This window comes from Manacus candei, unplaced genomic scaffold (genome assembly GCF_025592945.1).
Source record: "Manacus candei isolate 608988 ecotype Guabito, Panama unplaced genomic scaffold, ASM2559294v1 h1tg000037l, whole genome shotgun sequence".
Lineage (NCBI taxonomy): Eukaryota > Metazoa > Chordata > Aves > Passeriformes > Pipridae > Manacus > Manacus candei.
In genome coordinates, this window is record NW_026138085.1 from 18,081,877 (window position 1) to 18,104,949 (window position 23,073).

The following is a 23,073-nucleotide window of genomic DNA, read 5'->3' on the forward strand; positions in this document are numbered from 1 at the left end:
TTAACTTCCTCTTCATTTAAGGGTTTTTTTTGGTTTTTTTTAATTTTTTTTTTTGTTTTGTTTTTTTTTAGAATAATTATTTCTTTATTTCTCCTTTGAGTTTTAAAAAGATGGGCTTTGAACTGAAACAGTGTCAGGTCACATCTCCCAGTTTCTGATGATTAAGTTAGTCTATTAATCTACCAGTTCATAATCAGCATTGGGGAGGCTTGTTGCTGTGGTTTAGGTAATAAAAATAGGGGAGGTAAAAAAATTTGTTATTGTTGGTCATGATCCAAGTACCTATTTTCAACTGAGGTGCTCTTACTTCGGGAAATCATGAGATTCCTTGAATTTTTTACTTCACTAGTAGTTGCTAAATTGCATTTTGGACAATAGAATTTGGGATTCTGGTTCCAAAATTTGGCACAGGTCAGCTTTTATGGTCATCTAGTGTTTCCCCTCTGGACAGGAAGTGTTTCCTCTGTCTGATTTTATTAGGGGGAGGGGAGATAAAAACCTTGCATATTTCCCCTAATCCTATCACACACTAATTCACCTCATTCATACTGACTCCACCAATACTGCTTTCCCCATTTCCTGAGTCACTTAGCAACAACCATCCCTCCCTTTTCCACTCCCCCATCCATCCTTTCATTTTTTTCCTCCTTTGCAATCACGATTTTCAGGCTGTTTAGAAAAATGAGGATGCTCAGCAGCATAGGGCAAGCTTTTCTTTCCAACCTCCTTTTTTATGCCTGCCAAATCCTTCTTGCCTCCAAAATGAAAATCCAGGCTGCCTGCATATGTGTAATCAAAGGTTAAAAAGCACCCTGACTGACACCACGCATGTGTTAATCTGTGCTGCAGCAGAGTGCATCATTTCCACTTTGACCTCAGAGTTAATCTGCATTCAGGCAGAAGCTCCGTTTCTTTATCCTTTCATTCTTTTTTTTTTTTCCTCCATTTACTCTTTCTTGCTCTGTTGGCTTTTCCTGCATGTGTGTCAGTGGTTCCGTAAATGTGTGCATGTGCATGTGCTTCTTTCCTTGACTGTTTTTGTTCTGTGAATGTCTGTGATTCTGGCTTTTTGTTTGGGTTTTATTTTTTTCCTTTTCTCCCAATTATATTATTTCCCTAGATTTGGAAGCTGCTGCCTGCTGCCTGAGCTGACGTTTTCTGATTATATCTGCAAAGGGCTTGTGCAGATCTAATTTCTGTCCCCCTGCATATTAATTCCCGCAGCTGGGCGCAATGTCTCATCCCACTGACGGGACCCGGTAGGGAGGGGGGAGAACCACTACCAAAAAAAAATTAAAGAAGGGGACGGATCCATCTGCAACCAAGAGAAAAGGGGGGGAAAAGCTGGGGGGGGGGATTGGAATAGAGATGATTCCTCCAAATCCAACAAGCCTGGGGAGCACTGCATTCTTGAATCCTGCATTTTCTCTCAAAATGATGGTGTGGGCACTTCTGTTCCTCTCTCTCATCCAGTGGTAAGATGTGCTTTCTGATTCTGTTAGGGGGGTGGGGGGAAGGAGGACTGGGGGGTGAAGAATCTGTTTGCAAATTTGCCGATCTGCGGTGAGAATGCCGGAGGTTTGGGTAGTGGCATTGCATTCATCTATCTCCTAGCAGCTCTGATCTTGCAATGTTTTATTTCTCTTACAATTGTCGCTCTGACATGCCCAGGGAGGGGAGCGGCGGGCGTGTATGATGGTGGTACATGCCGGGCTGTTCATAGAATTTGGTGCCATATTAATGAAGCCTTTTATCTCTGAATTAATTGCTTGCTCCAATGCATGGAGTTCTAACGCAGCTGTGTTTCGGGGGCAGAATGTCCGCGCATTCGTACTTGTTTTCCCCGAGCGGGCAGACCCATCATGGCTGTGCGAGGCTGCGGCCGCGGCAGCGCGCTGCGAGCGGCGGGCAGGGTGAGCACCAAGGACAGGGATGCGGGACCCGCACAGCCCTCCCGGGTGCCTCACAGCCCTCATGGGCCCCGCACAGCCCTCCCGGGTGCCTCACAGCCCTCATGGGCCCCGCACAGCCCTCCCGGGTGCCTCAGAGCCTTCCCAGGTCCCTCACAGCCCTCCCGGGTCCCTCACAGCCCTCCCGGGTCCCTCACAGCCCTACCGGGTGCCTCACAGCCCTCCCGGGTGCCTCAGAGCCCTCACGGGTGCCTCAGAGCCCTCCCGGCCCCGCACAGCCCTACCGAGTGTCTCAGAGCCCTACCGGGTGCCTCAGAGCCCTCCTGGGTGCCTCAGAGCCCTCCTGGGTGCCTCACAGCCCTACCGGGTGTCTCAGAGCCCTGCCGGCCCCGCACAGCCCTCCCGCGTCCCTCAGAGCCCTCCCGGGCGGCTCCCGGCCGCTGTCGGTCTCCTCACGCTGCCAGAAGGCTGCGATAGCGTTCGCGGACCAGATGAGATGGATGTTTACAACAGCGTTTCCCCCCACACCAACACGTCCTGTTGGAAGACCTGTGCTGCTGCATATGTGTGTCAGATACCGAAATGTAAAGAGGTAAAAATCTCAAGAGCAGGGGAAGAAGGAGTTCAAGGATGAGCAGAAAGTGGAGGGTGGGAGTATTGCTGCAGTGCCAAGCACTGCGCTGAATCAGACATTCCTGTAAAAATGTGTGGACTGTGCATTTAACAGGTTAGATGAGAAAACAGCACAGCGTTGCAAAGTACCTGGCCTTTCCAGCAGCAACAGACTGTTCCTCACAACTGCATAAGCCATGTTGTCATTGATACGTTTGAGAAGTTAGTGCCCGCTCTCTTTGCTACTCTTAATGCTGTGTCAACACAAGCTTCTCATTCAAATTTACCTTCTTGATTCTTCCCTCCCTTTACCTGGACACTACTATACTGAAAAGTGTGTTCTTTCTGTTTGCTTTTCTGTTTTGTTTAAGAAAAATCAGACTTGGTAGCTGCAGTGGTAGAACCTTACTTCTAAGCCAAATAAAAGGCCAGATGATCGCCCAGGGAAATTAAAAGTTGCTGTGTTTTAGATTATTTTTTTTCCACACACAAAAAAGGGCTTTGTAAAGAATTCCTGTGAAAAGAAAGTTAAAATGGTTGAAAATGAAAGTGAAATAAAACTTGGTGAGCCTACCATGAGGGATACCTGGTTGTTGGGAGTAAGACAAGTGTGAGGTATCTCTGATCCTTACAGAGCCATTTATGATTACTATGTGAATACAGCAATGGAAAATGAGTTTCTACAGGATTTTATGTCACAGGTTCTCAGATTATTTTGACATAAAACTTCCACTAAAATAATCTCAAATACTTATTTTAACACACTTCCTTCTTTTCACTCATCTTTCAGAATAGCATCACCCGAGAAGAATTTTGCCAAAATTATTTCATAAGCTCTAAAAATACCCCTTCGTAATGCAACTTAAAGTTTTATCTCAGCAAAAGGTTTTGTTTTCTTTTCACAGCCATCTGATAGCTAAGATGGTGTCCTCTGACAGTTTCCTGACCTCATAATTTTAAAGAATATATAATAGAAAAATACTAATAAACAGCTACAAGTAAAGAGAAAATAGTGCTTTACAGAAACATTTTAAATGAGCCAACATGCAAATATTATTTTAATTCTAACAATCAGGAAATCTAACAATTTCCTACTTCTATTGTGGAAGAAGCCTTATAATAAGTAGTTTTGAAAACTCATGGACTAAGGCTGAGTTATAAAAAGTTGAACTTAGATACCATTTATTTATAGCCAGGATGAAAGATTTTCCTTGTTAAAATCTAATCAAACACTTCAGAAGGAGAGCAATATCATTTATTATGTGTCACTTGCCTGAAATTCTGGAAGGCCAATGCAGGTGAACGCCAACAAAAGTGCTTCATGTTATGCATCTGAAACACACAGAGGTTTAAGTATTTGCAGAATCTGATCAAAGTAATTGAACACATAAATGTTGATTACTAGTACTGTGCAGAAGTTTGAACCCTATTAATACAGAAAATACTATATTGTGAAATTTATTTTTGCAAAGTTGTTGACATTTGCAAGATTAAAGAAAGAAAAGTCAAGACATCACTAGGCATTAATGGAAGTAACTAAAATTCTGACTTTGACCTCAGCAAACCATGATTTGAACAAATGCCATATTACAGCACTGCAATATTTTACCTTCACAAGAACTTGTTTCAGATTTATTGCATGCACAGAGTACATCCTTACAACTGGGCACATTAAAGTTTTAGGAAGTGCTTTCTTACGATTTGTTTCTTGACATACATAACTGTACTGCAAACTTCTTGCAGTTCCTCATCATCTTAGCACTCAGACTACTGTAACAGCACTGGGCAGTCCATCACATTGACTAAAGCTGTGTTTCAGTGAAAATTAGTCAAACTAAGCTCCAAATTTCTGAAAATTGTACATAAAAAAATCTTAGGATTAAGAGACAGTTTAAAACTATAAATATAATAAACTAATATTTGCACACACTAATATATGGTTTAATTGGAATTAATTATTTGATTACCCTTATTGAACAACAGTAGGTATTTAACATTACATATAATAGAATTCACCAGCAAAGTTTAAAATTATTTAAAGCTATACTCTGCACACGATTCGCATACAGTGTTTATTAGGTTTTTTTGCAGTCTTTAGCTTTAACAAATTGTCAGCAAAATCCACATGAATACAGTGCAAAGTAATGTCCAGATGGAAAATGTGGAACACCAGCAACTTTTGTTTTTTCACTTGAGAGTGCTCAGGTAGCATCATGGCAATGTTTATATACTGCAGTTACACACCTAAACCCAAAAATTGTCAGGACTGATCAAAAAAATCCATAATCATTTTAGCACCAAAATAGTTTGGTGCCTTTGTGAAACGTATTTTTATTAGTAAATTACTGAACATGGGTGTAAATAAAATTGTTTTGCTCTTGTAAAGTGATATGGTATAAATGGGAATTAAAAGGAGTATGGGTATCCCCCAGACGGACAGTCATTTAGAATTACTATAAAACTTGCTGACATCAGTTTGGTGGTATTCCTGTAGCTGTAGTTATTCATATACTTCCAATACTTCCACACAGCATACAACACTAAATACTAAGTCAAGAATAAGGAACTGCTCAGTAAGAAATGATCTCTCAATTCACAAGGAATGGTTCCCTTTAAAGAAGCGTCATGACAGAAGATGTGAATCTAGGTGCTGTTAAAATATGACTTTATCCTTGCCTATGATACTATGAAATTGAATATTTAATACACTACAGTGTTTGTGTCAGCAAAGCTGAGGCTGTACAGACACCAGACCTGCTCACTACTTTTACCATGTCCAGGGTGGCAAGGAGCGTGAGACTGCCTTTGAGTTTTTCATAAGCATGCTGCATTCCTGACTGCTGTCAGCTGTAATGCTGGGACACAAACTTGGAACAACTACCATTGTCATAAAAAGAGTACCAAACCCACAGATCTAAAGTAGATTTGAAAATTAAGTAATACCTTGTAGACATATATTCAAATCAGCTCCAAAGCAGAGGCAGTTTAAAGGTCAGTAGCTCTGACTGGCATTGTCCTGCAGTGAGATGCTGTGGCTCATTTGAAACTGGCTCAGAACTCTGCAGCCTTTCCCTTCTAACAACTGGTGTCAACTACTCCAGCTGCACAAGTTCTATATATTTCTAAATACAAAGATTCTATTGGGGTGATCGTTTGATTATTTATTTTTTAGCATTCAGCAGGATAACCAGAGTGTGCTGTGGTTATCTGCCTCACTGGGACAGTCTCAGCTGCAGCTCTGCAGACTATTGTGCCTGCAGCCCCACTCACAGCCTTATACAGAAAATAAATGGCTCATGTGAGAATGGAAGTGAGAACAGCCAGCTAGCCTGGGGCTTGATTAATACCAATTCAGGCTTCGAAAATCACAGAAGCACAGAATATTCAGGGTTGGAAGGGACCTCTGGAGACCATCCAGTCCAACCCCTGCCAAGGCAGGGTCACCTGGAACAGGTGACTCAGGAACGTGTCCGGGTGGGTTTGAAATGTCTCCAGAGAGCGAGACTCCACACCCTCCCTGGGCAGCTGTTCCAGTGCTCTGCCAGCCTCAGTGTAAAGTTCTTCCTCATGTTAGGGTGGAAGTTCTTGTGTTTTAGTTTATGGCCATTGCTCCTCGTCCTGTCGCTGGGCATCACTGAAAAGAGTCTATGCAAAAATATGCAAAAATAGACACACAAAAAAACCTAAAACCAAAACCTGACATAGGATGTCAGAACTGAAGGGGGTTTTTAATTTTCATCCTTCATAGCCTGTCTAGAGTTGAACATTTTTAACAGGCTATTATTGCAATACAAATCCATTTTAACACAAATGATAAAGTTTAATTGTCCATTTTTCCAGTTTTGCTTACTAAGAAATCCACACCCTATCCTATACCTAGTACTGAAAATGTCAGCAGTTCTGGGAATCTTCTCACATGTCAAACCTCGTTTTATCCTCTCAGTAATCCCTGATCCACTGAAGTCAGTCTGTTGCTGAGGGAAAAGCCAAGACATATCCAGTATAGATTCTTACAAGTGGCTATATGCTCATAAGTAAGAACAGGGAAATCACCTGAAGTTAAATTATAACTCAGGAAGGATCTTCAAAAAGTGTTTCTTACGCTGCATAATGCTTTTATTTTTTTGCAGAAAGCTCTCAACCTACATCCCAACTGATTTACAATAGCTCTAAACACTTTTTCCTTCATTCCTGCTTTTTTATTCTACATAGAAGATCAACATAAGCTTTACACTCCAGTCCAGACTAATGTAAACTGATCTTAAATGGCACATAGGTTTTGTCCTGGCCCTCTGAACATAAAGGAATTTCTCCATTCACAAACAGGGCTTGTTTTGTCTGAATTGAAGTTCTGAACAAGAACTAGGGAGGTTTTCTGGCAGTAAAAGAGAAAGAGACATGTTTATTTTCTTTTAGAAAAGATATGACAACTGATGATAGAAATGGACATTCAGGTAACTTCACTGGAAGTATAGATATGCTTTCTGGGCTGAAAGGAGAAGGTTGTTTACTTAGAACAGGATACATTCATTATATGAGGTATAAAAAGACTGCAGAAAGTACCTGGAAAGAACCATAAATTACAGAAAAAAAGAGTCCATTGCCATAGTCAGGTAACTATAATTATTATTATTACGTAAGGAAGAGCCTATCTCAAAAAATGAGACTAAAACCAAACTCATGAAATTAGGGACTTCAACTGCCCCTATTGAAAATATCCAACACACAAAAACGAGGGTGAAGAGCTATTTTAGCTGAAGGAGAGATGAGAAAGGATCAGTATAAAGTGTATATTCTAGATGCACCTATTGTTTTTAAACTTTAGACTCAATATGAAGAGTGACTTTTGATGACTTGAAATTTAACATTCATTGCATCCTTCCTTTTCATACTGATTATGGCCCAAATTGTCCCAATACTAACAAGATGCATCCCATGAGAGTCTGAATTCAGCTGCTGTATACGCCTGTGGAGAGGCAGTGTCTTTGCAGGCATTTTATTCAGGTGAGCTCCTGGCTCAGAAGAGCTCTGGTGCAGTAAGTGGGAGCTTTGCTGGTTTTTGGGTCTGGTTTTCTATTTGTAATGTCCAGAAGTAACCTGTTAGTTTGATTCTTCAAATTAAGAAGAAATTCAGCTTCACACTAAGCCAGAAAGTGGAGAAAACAGCAAAACAGAACATAATATTACTTACTTTTAAACTTGTCATACGAAGCGGTTAGAACTTAATTTATATCAGAATGTGTAACCATCTCCTTCAACGTGAGAAATTTGCAAAAAGCTATATATTTTTTTTCATCCATATGAAAAAAGAGTGGGAAGAGGGAGATAGTGGGTACATATTTTCACGAGTTCCAACACCTGCCAGCTGGCTGACAAAACTGAGGTAAAAGAGGGCCGAAGGTGGTAGGTTTACAAAAGTATTGAGAGAACAGTGAGGATTATATCTAGTGTGATTCTGGGGTATTTTATAGTTATGACAGGAAATTAATATATGAGTCTTGTCAGACTGAATGTTGGGTATTCAGTCTGACACACGGTGATATCCTCTTGTTTATATAACAGTAATATTTTTAACACAACTGCTGTCAAAAAAGGAGGCTTTAATGCTGCTGAAAACCACCAGTGACTGCATAAGAAGAGAAATGTAGCAAACACCTTCCCATGTAAATGACTATCTCAGCTGCATAATGTTTCTTCATGTGATGTCCTAAGCAACATAGAAAAGTTGACTACAGCAGCATTACTTGTTCTCTCTTATGTAAATGGCATAGAGCACCCAATGAAATGATCCCTGGCTGCCTGAAAACTTAGGAAAATGGTTGGGTTTTTTTAGTAAGTGAGGTAATGCAGGGCCCAGTATTTATATAGATTCAAAGAGAAGAAAAATATTTCAAAATCTACTGAACTCAATGCTAACATTCCATTACAGGAAATCTCTATCTTCATGTTTCTGGAAGAGGAGAGATTTTGGCAGGGATATTTCTGCCCTTTTCTTTTGCTCTTAGTTTCTGCTATTGACATCTGCCAGAAGCAAAATACATGGCTCAATATACTGGTGGTTTGACCCAGGGTAATGATTACGTTGTGGTTACTGAGAAGTAAGAGAAGATAATAGAAATTCAGTAATTTGTACAATCTCAGTGCAACGGATTATCACCATTAATGAAGAAAAACACTCCTGTGTCAGATTTTTACACCTAGAGGATCAGCTCTATTTTTTCAGATTTAGTGGAATGACGTTTTCACACATATTCACTGAAGTACAACAGCTGTGAAATCTGGCCATTGTATATGAGACTAAATATTACTCTTACAAGATAGAACTTTCATCTGTTTGCAGATAAACAGGAAAATATTTAAGAAATAGCATTTTTACAATACCTAAACCAACATGTACAGATTATTACCAAAAATAAAAGATCAATATATGGGAAAAATATATTTAAAAGAAATGAAGGATAATAATGAGTATTTGGAAGGAATGGAATAAGAAGTTATTTACTTTTTATGCTTGCATTAACTCTTTCCAAATGAAGCAGGTAATCATGTATGAAATTGTATTTTTTACTGAATGTCATCTTAGACTTTGGTGAGAACCCTTGAGATGAAAGGCTAGATTTTTTTCTGAGCTATTTATCATCTTAAGCTTTTTGAATGCTCTGTGTTGTACTGAAAAATACTTCTGGTTCTATACATTGATGAGAAATGCATCTTAAAGAGGATCTCATACATACCTAAAATAACCTTCTGCCAGAATTCCCCAGAAAAAAGTGGGTGATCAGAGAAAACAAGTGTTTTCCTTCAATAGTGATTCAGTGTTATATTGTGTAACACAAATAGCATGTTCTGGTCATATGAAGCTTTCGTTAATCCATAGCAAGATATCTTCAAATCCAAACAGAAATCTGCCTGCTGCAACAGATTGAGGATTATCTACTGAATTCCACTTTCATTTAATTCCCTGAGATTATTTTTCATGAGCGAAAAAGAGGTAGAATGAGAAAGAGAACAATTAAGAACAATTAATCAGATAATGCTAGAAAGCCTTACTAAACTAATCAATGTATTATTCAATATATTATCAAGTAATAATGCACTTTGGGAACCTACTGAACCATGCCTATATTTGCTAAAGCCAGAGAACCGTGTCACCAAACCAGAATGAACTGTACTCACAATGATCAAAGAGATCACTTATCTCTTGGCCATTTTGTGTACATCCTATGAGAGGGTGTACTCTGCTTTTCCTCTCCGAAAACTGATGAAGACACAGAAGACTTCACAGTGCAGATTAACACTAAAAAGGCTTCAATTAGATGCATAGCAGATACTGATGCAGGCAAGGGAAAACAGTTCATTGAGGAGTCTGCAATCATTTTTCCTCTTCTGCTATCCTCACTAATGCCTCTGGTTTCTACTTTTATAGGCCTAAGAGACATTCTTCCAAAATTTAAGCATCCAAACTGAGTCTTTGTACAGAAAAATAAACACTTGACCCCCCAAAAATCAATAACATAATTCTATATTCAGACCAGTAGTTCGTGTTTATTTGTGGTGATGGCCAATATTTTCAAACCATCTGCGAAAGCATTGCCCAAAGAGATCCAACAGGAAAGGCAAACAGGGACAAAAATGTCAGGGAGTGGAGAATGCCACCAAATACTTTACATATGATTAAAATTACAGTCAACTTGACCATCTCAGATGAATTACTGAGAGCCCTTAGAGTTGCCTAGTTCAGTAAGGGCTGTAGCTATGATCTCTACAGTTGCTGTGAATAGGAGGTAGAATTGAAGGAGGTCTGGAAGCGAATTGGGAAGGCTGGAATTACACATCATCTTTAACAGAGAGACAAGAAGCCTGCTATACTTCAAATAGAAAACCAGCACGGGGATTAGGAAGATGAGTGGGTATGTTCAGATTAATAAAGATGACAAATGCAGGGCAACTGTTTGCATGAAGTGCAGAGAGCCTGGGTGTATTTTTGGAAGTCAGAGGCCACAGAGAGATGCCACACCCCAACAAGAACACAAGTGAGAAAGCTCGTAGTGGCTTGAGAAAGAAGATGAGGTGTGTGACCCATGTAATGATATTTACACTACCAAGAACTGTCTTAGTGTCCGAACTAATACTGAAAAGACACCTTTTGGCTTCTGTTATATAAGGTAAGTGATACAATCTGCTCCTGCAGCCCGTGAGGGCTGTCACTCCAAATATGTTTGAGCATTACAATTTTGTTTTGTAATGTAGTAAAGAAATTATTTTCTGGGAAGGTAAGAATTTGGAAAGGTTACCAGTGGCAAAATGCGTGGAGGTCCTTAGAATACAAATACAAATATTGCTACTCTTTTATTGAACCCAAATAATTAACTACAAACCACAGACCATATTGTACTGACTAAACATATCAGGTATTTGTAAGCTCTTTGGGGCAACAAAAATAAACAATACATTAGCAATGACCTTTTCCATTTTATTTCCTGTTTTCTCCAGGAAATACTAAAACATCTCACTAAGCTGTCTTAAAGACTTAAAGCATGCACTTAATATTACTTAAAACCTTAATAAAGGTCTAATGTAATGTAGCACACGAGATTAAAGTCATGACAAATCTTTAGGGCCAAATCCTTAACTTCTATGTCTACCATAACTAACAAGGCTTATTCCTGTCTGCCACTGGTTTTTGTGATACAGACCCATGACTGCCTCCTTGATGTCAAAATGTAGATCTCAGGTGCCTCTGTTTTGCCCAGATAAACTCAATATGCCATAATATGCCACCGCTGTCTCCAGAGTTCATTTCTCAGAAATTAAATTAAGCAATTCCAAATTACTTGCTATTAATATCCAACCATTTTTAACCACTTTTATACCCACTGAATACATTTTAACTTCTTAATAGTGAATCACTTTTACTGTGGTATACATCTTAATAAGGATTATTTCTATAATGAGTTCCAGAATTTACTATTCAGTCATTTAGGGATTATGTGTATGAAAACAACTCATATATAGATTTGGTTTTAAACGGGAATAAGAATAACTTTACAGATTTCAAAAATTGGATTTTATTTTAAGCTTTGAAATAAAATTATCCCTTGGCCAGAAACCAAGAATTTCAGCTTACGTGGTAACTTTGAAGAAGTTCTGAGTATGAGAAGACTTATGGAGAGTACTAGGAGAGAAAATTGTTTGCAGCTTAAATTATACAGTTTGTTAAGAAAGAAAAAAAGAAAAGAAGAAAGATAGAAGATACTATATCTGTAAAAACAATTCTTCTGTTTCCATCCCCAAACCACTGTCTCTCTTAATATCTCTGTGGTAGATAAGCACAGAGGGGATTGAATTCAATGCAATATATATTCAGACCAAAAACTGAGAAACATTTGTTATCTGCAATCATTACCTGCATAAGCCATGATCTGAGCTCCTCAATTAAACAGTAATGAAAGGATATAATGAAAAAATCCAGAAATTTAATAGTAAAATTATGTCCAGTCATAAATAGTACTTATTTTAAATAGGACCTCCCATTAGAATTTGTGAGCAAGACTTCCAAACAGCAAGTAAAGAATGTATTTCGTCAACCAAGGTGTCATGTCTGCAGTGACACCTGGGAAAACAGGCTGAGGCAGCTGAGCCAGGGTTCAGTTCAGCAAGGCTTTAACATTCAAGCCCTTAGCCAGGAAAACACTTTCATTTGTGTTTAAATGTTTACCAACATAGTTTTCTGCACCAGGATGAGAATACAGAGCAGCTGGCAGTATGGAAAGCATAATCCTGGAAAATCAGACAGATATAAGCTAAAAATGCAACATTTGCCAGAAAGTCTATTCCAATTATGTCCTGTCTTCTAAATTATTTCTTTGGTAATCTGTCTTGGAAAACTGTAGAGCTTAGAATAGCACCTGTTTCTTTATTTAACAAATTATCTCGAGGTGTGTTTGCCAAATTCCCCGGGATCTCAGGAGGACAGATTGCATGTAGAAGTTTTGCTTTAGTGGCTTCCAGTGGAATTTCTTATTGTCAATACTCTGCCTGTTATTCTGCGTGTCTGCAGCTCATAGAAAGCTGCTGGATCTGTAGAAAACGAAACTGAAGATGGATTTATTCATGTGGGAGATATGCTATGATTAGTAAAACTTCTTTACTCTTCCTTGGCTTCTACTCATGTCCCATTAATTTTAGGGGTTTGCACTCTTTCCAAGTTTTCAAGTGTCCATCCTCACCTGATGGTCCCATCAGCATCTGCTCAAGTCATGGAAAGACTCTTCTTGTTTTTAAAGAGTTCCTGATTGTGCAATTTGGATAAGATCTATAAAGGACCAACAAAATCTCTGAAGCATCATGGTACCTTCTCTGTACCCATGGAAAATGAGGTCTGAAACCATCTGCACTTTGCCAACGAGCTTATTCTTAGTTTCCACGAGGCTTTGCGTGGTTGCCCTAAATTCCTTCCTGGATCTTGCTTCAGAGCTCACACAGAGTACAAGATCCATAAATGACACCACATGTAGCTGCTACTTACATCTCTTCCATGGAGACCCCACAGGTGGGAATGGACTAATTCAAGTAATGCCAGATGGGAACCTCTCCATATTCCTGCTTCATCTTGTATCCATTCACCCTTAAAGCTTGTTGCTGTCCTGCCATGGGGGGTCCTCCACGGAGCTTTTGAGGAGGAGCCAAGGAAACCTGCTGGGGAACTGGACATTGTGGCCTGAATATATGGACATTTTGGGTTTCATCTGAAACAGTCTCTGGAGCACATTTAGTGGGTCCTTTGGCTTAGCACAGTACAGAGCTGCAGTGAAGAGGGGGAGAAACAAAAATCTTCTTATATAATCTTTCAAACTGAAGGAAACAATTTCACCTGTATCTGTTTCTGGACTTTGTATCATTCTTGTAGTATCTTCTGCACTCTGTATTATTCCATTGCTAAATATATTTTGAAACTCTAGTTATATGAGTAGGCATCTTGTAGACCTTAATGTGGTTTCTTCTCTCCAGGAATTTCAGAAATAAATCAGTAACAGTGCTGTATAAACTTGGTTCCCAAAGCAATGTTTCCAAATAATGCTTTTGGAATATGTCTGTGGTTACATCTACTGCTATTTCTCACCCTTGTAGCCAGTTGCACACATTAATCAAACCCACTCTCAGCTTCTGTTTGTACTTATTTATTATTCTGATCTTGCCCTTTTTTCCAGTTACGAGGAGCTTTCTCTAGCCCAGAATGACACCCACTTATAAAACAAGTTTCTAGTAGCTTTCTCTGTAGAAGTGTCTTACAAAGACAAACTTCTCTGACCATAATCAGAACCATGACAATTTATAAAATAAAATTCTCTTATGATGACGAGAGTCAAAAAAGGTATGCCAAAATATTTCTGGGAGAAAAAGAAAAACCTGGGAGATATATGTTTGAATGTGTCTGGAATAGAAATTGCTGCTATTTTCCCAGTGTTTTGACTAGTCTTAATAGTCACATTCAAATGTGAGAGATGGGAAGATAGGCTTTGCAGTGATCGTTATGCCTAGCCCACTCAAATGCCAAAAACTTCAGAGCTAGGTAGGATTTGCATGTTTGTGCTTTACATTTTACTTACTGGAGACTGATAGAAAGGCAAAAAAGATAAATAAGACACTAAGTGAACCCATGCATGGTTTCTTCTCATTAAAATAAAGTTGAGAGCCACCATATTATATATTAGATAGCGCCTTTAAAACAATTGACCATTTTTCAGAAAAAGATTTTCATTTTCTTGCATAAAAAGTTCTACATAGTTAATAGTGAGATTTTCTTTCTATGGAATAGATATCTTAAGTATTTTTTTTTTTTACAAAATTTTCTATACCTCAGGATTTCTTCTTGAAATTGAGCTAGAAAACATTTATCATAGTGGGGCATAAACAGGAAAGGAAGATGTAGCAGTTTGCATCCCTATTTCTCGTGGAAGGCAGGAGTGTGAGTGGCAGTGGGCAGCCCTGCCATGCAGTGTGGCCACTGCTCACGACAGGCCCTCCTTGCACTGAGCCTGCAAGGCCCCAGGACAGAGGCTTGGCCGGGCATGAACATCTCTTGACCTGCCCACAGCTTCTTTTGACTTGGTTTAGCTGCCACAGCAATTTAGCTCCTTGACCAGACATCTCCAGCTAATTTGTTTGACTTTTTGCATGGTACAAGCAGAGTTTTATACAAACAATAGTAACGATCAATGGACTCCACCGAGCCTCCTTTTCTCGAGGTTAACCAGGCATGGGGTGACAATACCACTGGATAACCCTGCCTTGGGTGCATTTTACAGGTGAGGTGCCAGCAGTCCTTACCCTAAAACTAGGATATTTATGTCCCACAGAATTAAGGAGACCCTGACATGAAGCCATTCTGATTGCAACAACCATCAAGGAAAGTCCATCAGAATTCTACAACAAACCCACCATTTAATGAAATTCATAGGGGAATTACAGGCACACTTGTTGACAATTTTCCTACTCAGCTGACATAGAGACATTAGTTTGCCACTTACATTCTTAATTTATCACACATCTACCCTGTTATCAGAACTAAATTCCACATCCACCCCTGCACAGTCTGTTTTATGAGTATGAGTGCAAACAGTGTCTTGCATGATATGAGTTGGTTTATGTGGGAACACATGGGTTACTATTGGTTACCATGCATTAAAAATTAAATTAAATCAGAAGCATTGTTTTAAAAAGAAACAACAAAAAACCAGTTTAGTTTTTACCATTTGCTTACAGTCATTTTGTGAATGAGTTAGCTACATGATGATGTGTATTAAGCAGCTATTTTCTGTTCATTCAGCTCTTCCATCAAGACACATTTCTACCTAATAAATATTCCAGTAAAGTCACTTCCATGATCTAAGAGAAGTAAGAATTATTAATATATTCCGAATAAACCCGTACGGGTTTCACATTTAGTTTTGACTGGCTTTCTAAACATTCAGGGCTTATCTGACCCACTTGCTTTACCAAAGATACGGGCTTTAACCTTGCTGATAAGTGCAATGCAATGTCATTTCCTAAGGCATGGTTAGTGGTTGTTTCTTCCTAATTAGATGGTTTACCATCATACCTAGTCTTTATCAAACACAAATAATAAGGGACATTTATGTGCTTATTTATGTTATAAAAGTAGTTTACACTTACATAGAGAGATGGTATCACTTGGCTTACCATAACAAGGAGAAGGACACTAGTCCTTTAACTGGGGTAAGCATTCAATGCTCCTGACTCCCAGCCCAACACTGGGAACACCTCAATATAGTGTATAAAGCACTCATTATAGTGCTTTGCTGTGTACCAAGACAGAGGAGAAAAGAACAAAGACGTTCCATGACAGATTTAATTCTAACAAGGATTTATATTCAGTTTAACTTGAATTTATAGCTCACATCAGTACACACACACACACAAAAGGGTTTTAAATCCAAAAAAAATGCTCGGGAGTGTTACTCAATAAGCAAAACTGCTGACATTTCTAGCACCTCACTTTTGTTTTTAAACATTAGGAGATAGTGATGAGAAGATGACCACATCATGAATGACTGATTCCAGGAGTGACTTCCTTCTGTGTGAAATTACTGTGCAAACAAAATACAGAAAAACATTGTGCAAGAATTCTGAAAAGCCACAAATATGAGTGCCTCATGCACTAGTACAGAACAAGAAACTATTTTTTTATTTCTCGAATCTAATTGAGCAATAGGATAGGGTTTTTTGAGCTAATGTTGTTTAAATAGATGGCTGAAGGGCATCAATGTTTTCCTAACTTGACTCACTGAGAACAGAATTGAGCTTTTTACTCCTCTTTTTAATATATAGTGAGATTTTAAGGAAATCTTTTCTAAAAGCAATGTACGTCATTGGGGAAGAGAAATCACATAAAATACTAACAGATGACAGTTATATACAATAAAACACAGCCAGGAAAAATGAAGTGGGCTCACACTAAAACAGACCTAGTCAAATCACATTCCAGTAATGGCCATTAACTCCTTCTATTGAGATTTCCCAGCTATAGTGGAAATCTGCAGGAGCTGAGTAATAGCAACAGGCAAAAATCATGCTCCAAGTGCCTTAGATTTCACATGCAGAGATGCATAAAACAGTTTCAAAAGAAGATAAATTTAAAGAAAAAAGGAGGAAAGAAGAGGATGAGAAGGGAGAGAACTGGAGAGAAGAGGAAGGTAAACAAAAAACCTTCTCAGGTTCATGTAATTCCAAGGTTACACCTTTTACAGTTAGACAGAGCCAGTAAATTTCAAATAAAACAGAAGATCAACTCAAGCTAACCCTGTGATGCAGAAGAATATCTGAACCTATTTCCACCTTTTCTGTTTGTTTCTAATGCTTTCACTTGCCACTAACATGAGTAGCCAGAACCATGGTGAAAACAGGTATGGGAGTAGATTATATAACCTCCAGTAAATGAAATGTAAGGATTCATATTCATACAAAATTCAAGCTCAAAAAAAATGGAAATAATCATCTTAAGTTAAGGAGGCTTATCTGAATCATCTGATCACATCTTACACTCCTCCAGAAGTCTAGATGCTGCAGTTCAAGCTCAGGATGTTCAAAATTAATGATATATGTTTGTTTCTATAATTATCTTTCTTATTCCTTACTGGCTAAACAAGTTTGTTTCAACCCTCTACACTTTGTTATCCTCCCTAGGGGTAGCACACGATTCCAGTGCACACCCAAAGGTTCATATTGTGGTGGAATTCAGCTTTGATTATTTACATCAGCCTGTTCTGATAGATCTGAAGGTGGAAATACTTTATCAACTTATTTAACAATGTGCCTCAACTTTCTGCTGAAGAAACAGGTTCTAGACTGGGTGCTACATTTCAGCTTTTGGTTCTTTGCCAGGACTGCTAACACTGGTCCCCGTTTCCGGGAATTTTTGTGACAACTTGCCGTGACCATTTTGTTGCTACTAGAAATATTTTAAAAGGAATAATAATCCTCATGGTCACTCACAACTTGAACCCAATTTGTTGTGCAATGCAAATATTGCACTACAATTTTTCAGTATAGTGAACCAGAGAACAGAGTAAATACTACAAATGATAAGTTTTATTGTTAGAACTCTCAGTAAATGCACTCCAAAGGGCTTTTTTAAGAGGTGTTTTTGTGAACATACAGGAAGGAAACAAAACTCAAACCAACTTAAATTTTTCATTTTCAATATTTCTGTATAAACACTTGCTTTAGCCACATCGAGCTTAATCTGAAAATATGGAAAATAGATGCTTTAACAATAACTATGAAGAGCTAAAATTTATGATGTGTTATGTGCAGTAGTTGATGTGAGTGCATATCTTGGGGAAGATGTAGAATGACCGCAGGATAAACCAGTCTGCTGTGACTGACAGTTTTATAGAGACCAATACAAAACCCTAATTGCCATATAATATTTTAGAAGTCTGTGAAGAGGTTTAAGAATTGGACTGTTTTACTCAAAATGTCTGAAAAGTACCAGTGAGATACTGTGAATTGTTGAATGACTAGAAGAAAGCTTGTAAAATCCACAGTGTGATACATAGGTTTGTGTTGTCAGGTATCATCTCTTCAGTGAACAAGAGATGAAATGTTCACAGGGATCCAGCACCCTTTAAATCTCAGGGTAGGCACAGTTTTCAGAAATGAGTGATTGCTGGCAATCTGGGGCCTTCATGCTCAGTAAAGATGACTGAGAAGTCATCTGCTGGGAGTACTCATCTGTGCTCCTGTAGTGATTTCTGGGTCTTGAATACCCATTTTGAGACGTGTGGACTCAGACCCCATGTAATCCTAATGTTTCAGCTTATGAGAACTGTAGTATTATTTTAATAATTATTGCCTTGTACACTTCAGTACCTCTGTGACTTAGGGATGAAAGAAAAACTCAGCTTTGCTTTGTTTTTAAGCAGTAATCATTTCATGACAAGGATTTAAATACTTTACACAATTTGAATAGTTCATGAAATGATAGCTGTAGCAGAAGCAGTTGCCTAGGAAATAAACTACCTTCTCCAGGTGACCTACCTAAGATCCACCCTACCCAAAACACTGAGTAGAGGTCAAAACTATTTAGTTTCTTCCTGTGAACTTCCTCATCCTCCCTCACTCCATGACTACTTCAAAGGGCCAAAATACAGCTTATACTCTCTTTTGGCCAGGTGTGAAACAAGTTTTGCTGGAAACTCTGGGAGTCTAGGATTTCAGGCTCTTCAACATAGCTCCATCCAGAATTGTAGTTGCACCAGCACCACAACTCTAGGTGAAGGGAGTGGGACTACATGATTTCCACAATTTCGTGGTTCAAATTTCTCCACATCATTTCGTGTTAAATGACTGGATCTCCTCTTTTCCTCTCTAAGCAAAGTATTATTCCAAGTTTACATCTTTAATGTAAGAAATGGGAAAAATTAATCTCCACATTACATGATTTGCAGTGCTGAGAAAATTGAAGGTTGGGTATTGTGATGAACATTTAGTAGTAAAAGAGAAAATAGGATCGATTTTTATGGTAAGGATAATAGCACAATCCTGGGCATAGCCCTGGGATTTAAACAATACAAATGGAGAGCCCAGAAACATGAACAGGGTGAGAGAATCCAGGACACAGCTTTGTGCAAACATGCTCTGTTTCAATCGAGCTGGCTTTGCTTCAAAGGTGGTTGGCAGCCCCCAGAGAGAACACAGGTACTGTCAGACTGCCAGAGACACTGTATGCTCCTCAGACTCATCTGTCACATCTGCATACAGCATCTCTGCATCCACTGTGGGAACCTGGAATGCCTTTCCCTCACAGTGACCATATTATCACCATGACTAATGTACGACCTATAGATTAAGGTAATTCTTTATGCACATCAGAGAATGAATTTAACTTGAGTCTTCATTAAATAAACAGTGCTGTTATGTAAACTAGCAAGCCTCGTTTCAGTCCTTCCCTGAGAGGTAGAACAGATTGGTGCTTTCAATGAACAACTCATTCTATATGTAAGTAGTTTATTAAATCTTTGCTGAAGGCTTTATAACTTCTATAGCCTACTTTGTATAAAAGATGAAATTGGCCAGAGTTTTTCAACAAATAAATTTAAGTTTGTAATAGGATTTAAACTAACTAATTGTTAGCTATTCAGTACTGCTACAATTCTTTTCCTTTATGCACTTTGTGGCTGCTCTGATTCTACCCGTAAATGGCAATGCAACAGCAGGCACTTTTCAGCAGGATAATTGACTCTTGGGTGAAGGTCCGCAGAAAATTCTCAGTAATAGTTAAAATTAATTTTCACTCCTGTTTAACACCTGATATGGTAAAAAGCTCAGTGGAAGAATGAGGTTTTTATGTAAATGTAGAGTGAGATACCAGTTTACAGATCTTTGCACGTTATACAAAAAAATCTAATCTAAATTAATAAGTGCTTATTAGCATGTAGTGATTACTGCCCTTTCTCTGCTTTGTGAAGATGTATTTCAGGTAATTTGAGTCATACAAAGAGCCCCCTGAATGTTAAACACTCATGGTTAAATATATATGTAAGTAATTACCATCACAGCTACCTCATACAGGCTTAGCTGGCCAACTGAGCAGGGATTGCACCAGATGACCTCCAAAAGTGCCTTCTAACTTCAAGTACTCTTTGGCTTGAAGCTTCAAGTTTGGGTTCTGACTCTCTTAAGCCTTCTTTTTTTCAACTAGGGAAAGTGGATTTATGTAGAGCAGTTTTGCACACATCTTGCAATGGCATTAATGGCCGAGTGGGAATATCTCAACTGCTGAGATTTTGTGTCAGTGTCCGAAACATTAACCTTCCAAAAATTTTACTGTAATCTGCAAGTAGGTAAATATACGTTTCTTTTCATATCTATATTACTAGATTTGAAAACTTCTGGCAGTCATAAAAGTAAAAGCAGATTTCAATATACATTTGGGTATAATCTAGGCTTTAACAAATTTGTTCTGGACATTAAAAGCTCTTGCAAAATTTAGATGATATAATCAGAAGGACTGATCTGAAAGTCTTAAGGAGATGAAAAGGGCTTTGTCATTATAACTTTCATTAGTATTAATTTCATTAGTATTTGGCTATGCATGGCATGGCCAAAGCCCTGCTCATCTGGATAGAGATTGACCTCAGGTTGCTCTGGCTGGTGTGCAGGTTTACACAGAGACACATTTAGACAATTGCATACCCATACTAACTTATGATCCTCTTGGAATTCTGATAAAAGCTGGCATTTAGTGGCATTTTTCCCTAGTTACATTGGCTGTGTTCTCTCTCCTCTGTCTCCCACCAAGCTCATAAAGTATTTGCTGTTTTTTGAGATGTGGACTGCCAAAATGGCTTGAAATGAGAGATGAGCAAACAAATAAGTAGATATTTCATTCATGCAAATAGCTTCCAAGAAGAAATGGAAGTTTTAGTGACTTTTGACTGCTGTTCAGTAAGGTTGTTCTAGATTTGAGAAAACCACTAGACACACCTACTCCTAATCTTGCACTGTCTAGGACACCAGATTCTACTAACTAGCTGTTTTGAAGCTTTCTCATCACATTGATATTCAGTAACACCTTGCCTTTATGAAAGCATGCATTTGATTTACTTTTTCTTTTCCATTCAGAAAATTATATTCTTTTCAGAGAATGGATGCTTATTTGGTTATAAAACAGGAATATGGCCTTTTATACATAAAGTTGTATTTCTTCATTATCTTTGCATGGTTTAAAAACATATAATCTAGTGCCTTCTGTTTGCAAAGACTTTATTTAGAAAGGTTTTCTTTCCTCCAAGAGAAAGAACTTGGCTTCAGTTATGTTCCTTTGAATTATAATTAGAACTTTGAACTCCAGACAGCTGAACAAACAAATTTCCCCAATTTAATTATATTGACCTGTTTGTCAGTACGAGCAGAATACTGTGGAGCACATACCCAATTAAAACTCTGCTTTTCACTGCCTGTAAAAGGCTCAGGCTTGTGCAGCCAGAAGGAAGAAGCTGGGTTGATAGCTCTTGAGCTGGGAAGCTGAAGCTCCCAGGTTCATACTGCTGGTGTTGGGTGGCTTAGGGGTGCCTGGAGGCTGCACTCAGTGGAATTCAGGACATGGAACGAAGGCACAGATTAACCAATCAAAGCTCAACTCAATGCAGTGCAAGTCTGGCTCTCTCTTCATGCTGCACATTCCCTGTGCACGGTCTCAGGCTGCTTCAAATGTCACTGTACCTTCAGCACCTCCCAGGGAGCAGAGTCTTACACGCAGAGGCACAGACGTGTTGTGGCTTTGTCCTGTCAGGTTGTGCCCATGGGGAAGAAAGGACCCAAAACCTCTTTCATAGTTCAGTTGTATTTGTGCAGTTGGTTTACAGCTCCCAAAGCCCAACATGGGAGAGCCTTCAGGCCATCCATTCTGAGGAGGTCCCAACTGGATGCAGCAGGAGAACACTGCAGGGATGAGTGGGCACAACCTCACTAAGGCTGCTGGTAAGGGAGTGGTGCTCTCTGACTCTGGGCCCACTCCTCCCTGCACTGCTGCACCCATGGCCAGCTGGGCCTCTTTCAATCTCGTGTGCCAAGCACAAGACCCAGGCCCCAGAAGAATCCACTTCTCTGAGCTCTTTCCCACTCCTGTACAGATTCTGGCTGAAATGGGAAAATAACTAAATTTTCTGCTTTTAACCCATTTGTATCCAAGTTCTACCCGCTGGCTTAAGAAATCTGTAGTATCATTAAGATTTTTCATATCCAGCAGTGTTCAAACTTTGTCACAGAAGCAGGTCAGGAAAGAAGGACGCTGGTATATTATGCAAAAAACAGTTGCCTAGCACTGTTCAGCTGATTATCACTGACATTCTGAAATTAAAATATCTGATTCTGTCATATCCCGAAGTAGTTTCTGTATTCTCCTTTAGAACCGGAGGCACAGATTTTGAGAAAACAAAACATCCATTAAGACCAGTCTACACATTTCTGACTCCTAACTTGCTTTTTTTTTTTTTTCACTGTGATAAGCAGGTTGAATATGATCTGCTGTCATCCTGCTCAGTAGCAGAAACAACTAGCAGCCAGACTTTTTATCCTCTCTGGGTTCTGGTTAGCAAAAGTGAAAATGAAAACCCTTGGCAAAAATTTGTGCTGAACTTTCCAAAATCACAATAGGCTCAAGTTCATCAGAGTGGAGAAAAGCTGTGTGACAGTTAGTTTGAATGAATCTAATTATCAGTCATGTCAGTTATGTGGTGCATCAAATCATTCTCTCCAAGAGAAGTAATGCAACAACACTGAGTACATAAGAAGTGATATTTTGGGGGAGAGTTGCATAAGCTGAGTGACAATTAGATTTGTTTCATAACAGGTCCCACCTGAGGCAGTGAGAGAAAAATAGGCGTGGCAAAGGTGATAAGCACTCATGTTCCTTTGAGGAGACTGAATGTGGTATCAACTGTACTAGAAGGAAATGCTGCTAAAGTGAACTGTAACCTCAACTGTTACATGGCACCTTTACTGGGAGTCTCCTTTTATAAAGCAG

General features: G+C 38.9%; 2 protein-coding genes across 3 annotated transcripts in view; both read left to right on the forward strand.

Annotated features, from left to right (window-relative positions):
* Nucleotides 1-502: 502 nt before the first annotated feature.
* The window catches only part of GABRG2 (gamma-aminobutyric acid type A receptor subunit gamma2), a 61,151-nt gene continuing 38,580 nt past the window's right edge, over nt 503-23,073 (forward strand). Inside the window, exons 1-2 of one of the 2 annotated variants that reach the window (XM_051794125.1) lie at nt 506-799; nt 1,225-1,475. In XM_051794125.1, coding sequence (XP_051650085.1) covers nt 1,369-1,475 — 107 coding nt within the window. In that variant the 5' untranslated portion in view covers nt 506-799; nt 1,225-1,368. Of the gene's footprint in view, nt 1,476-23,073 lie in introns of both variants that reach the window. The other variant, XM_051794126.1, reaches the window with a different exon arrangement.
* On the forward strand, nt 1,918-23,067 carry LOC127473919 (uncharacterized). Its single transcript, XM_051794181.1, has 2 exons — nt 1,918-2,502; nt 22,900-23,067. The coding sequence occupies exons 1-2, from the start codon at nt 1,933-1,935 to the stop codon at nt 22,927-22,929; spliced, it is 600 nt and encodes a 199-aa protein (XP_051650141.1). The 5' UTR covers nt 1,918-1,932; the 3' UTR covers nt 22,930-23,067.

Coding starts and splice junctions, on each gene's coding strand:
- LOC127473919 (XM_051794181.1), top strand. CDS start 1,933: ATGCGGGACCCGCACAGCCCTCCCGGGTGCCTCACAGCCCTCATGGGC. Junction 2,503..22,899: donor AGATACCGAAATGTAAAGAG/GTAAAAATCTCA, acceptor GTTTCATAACAG/GTCCCACCTGAGGCAGTGAG.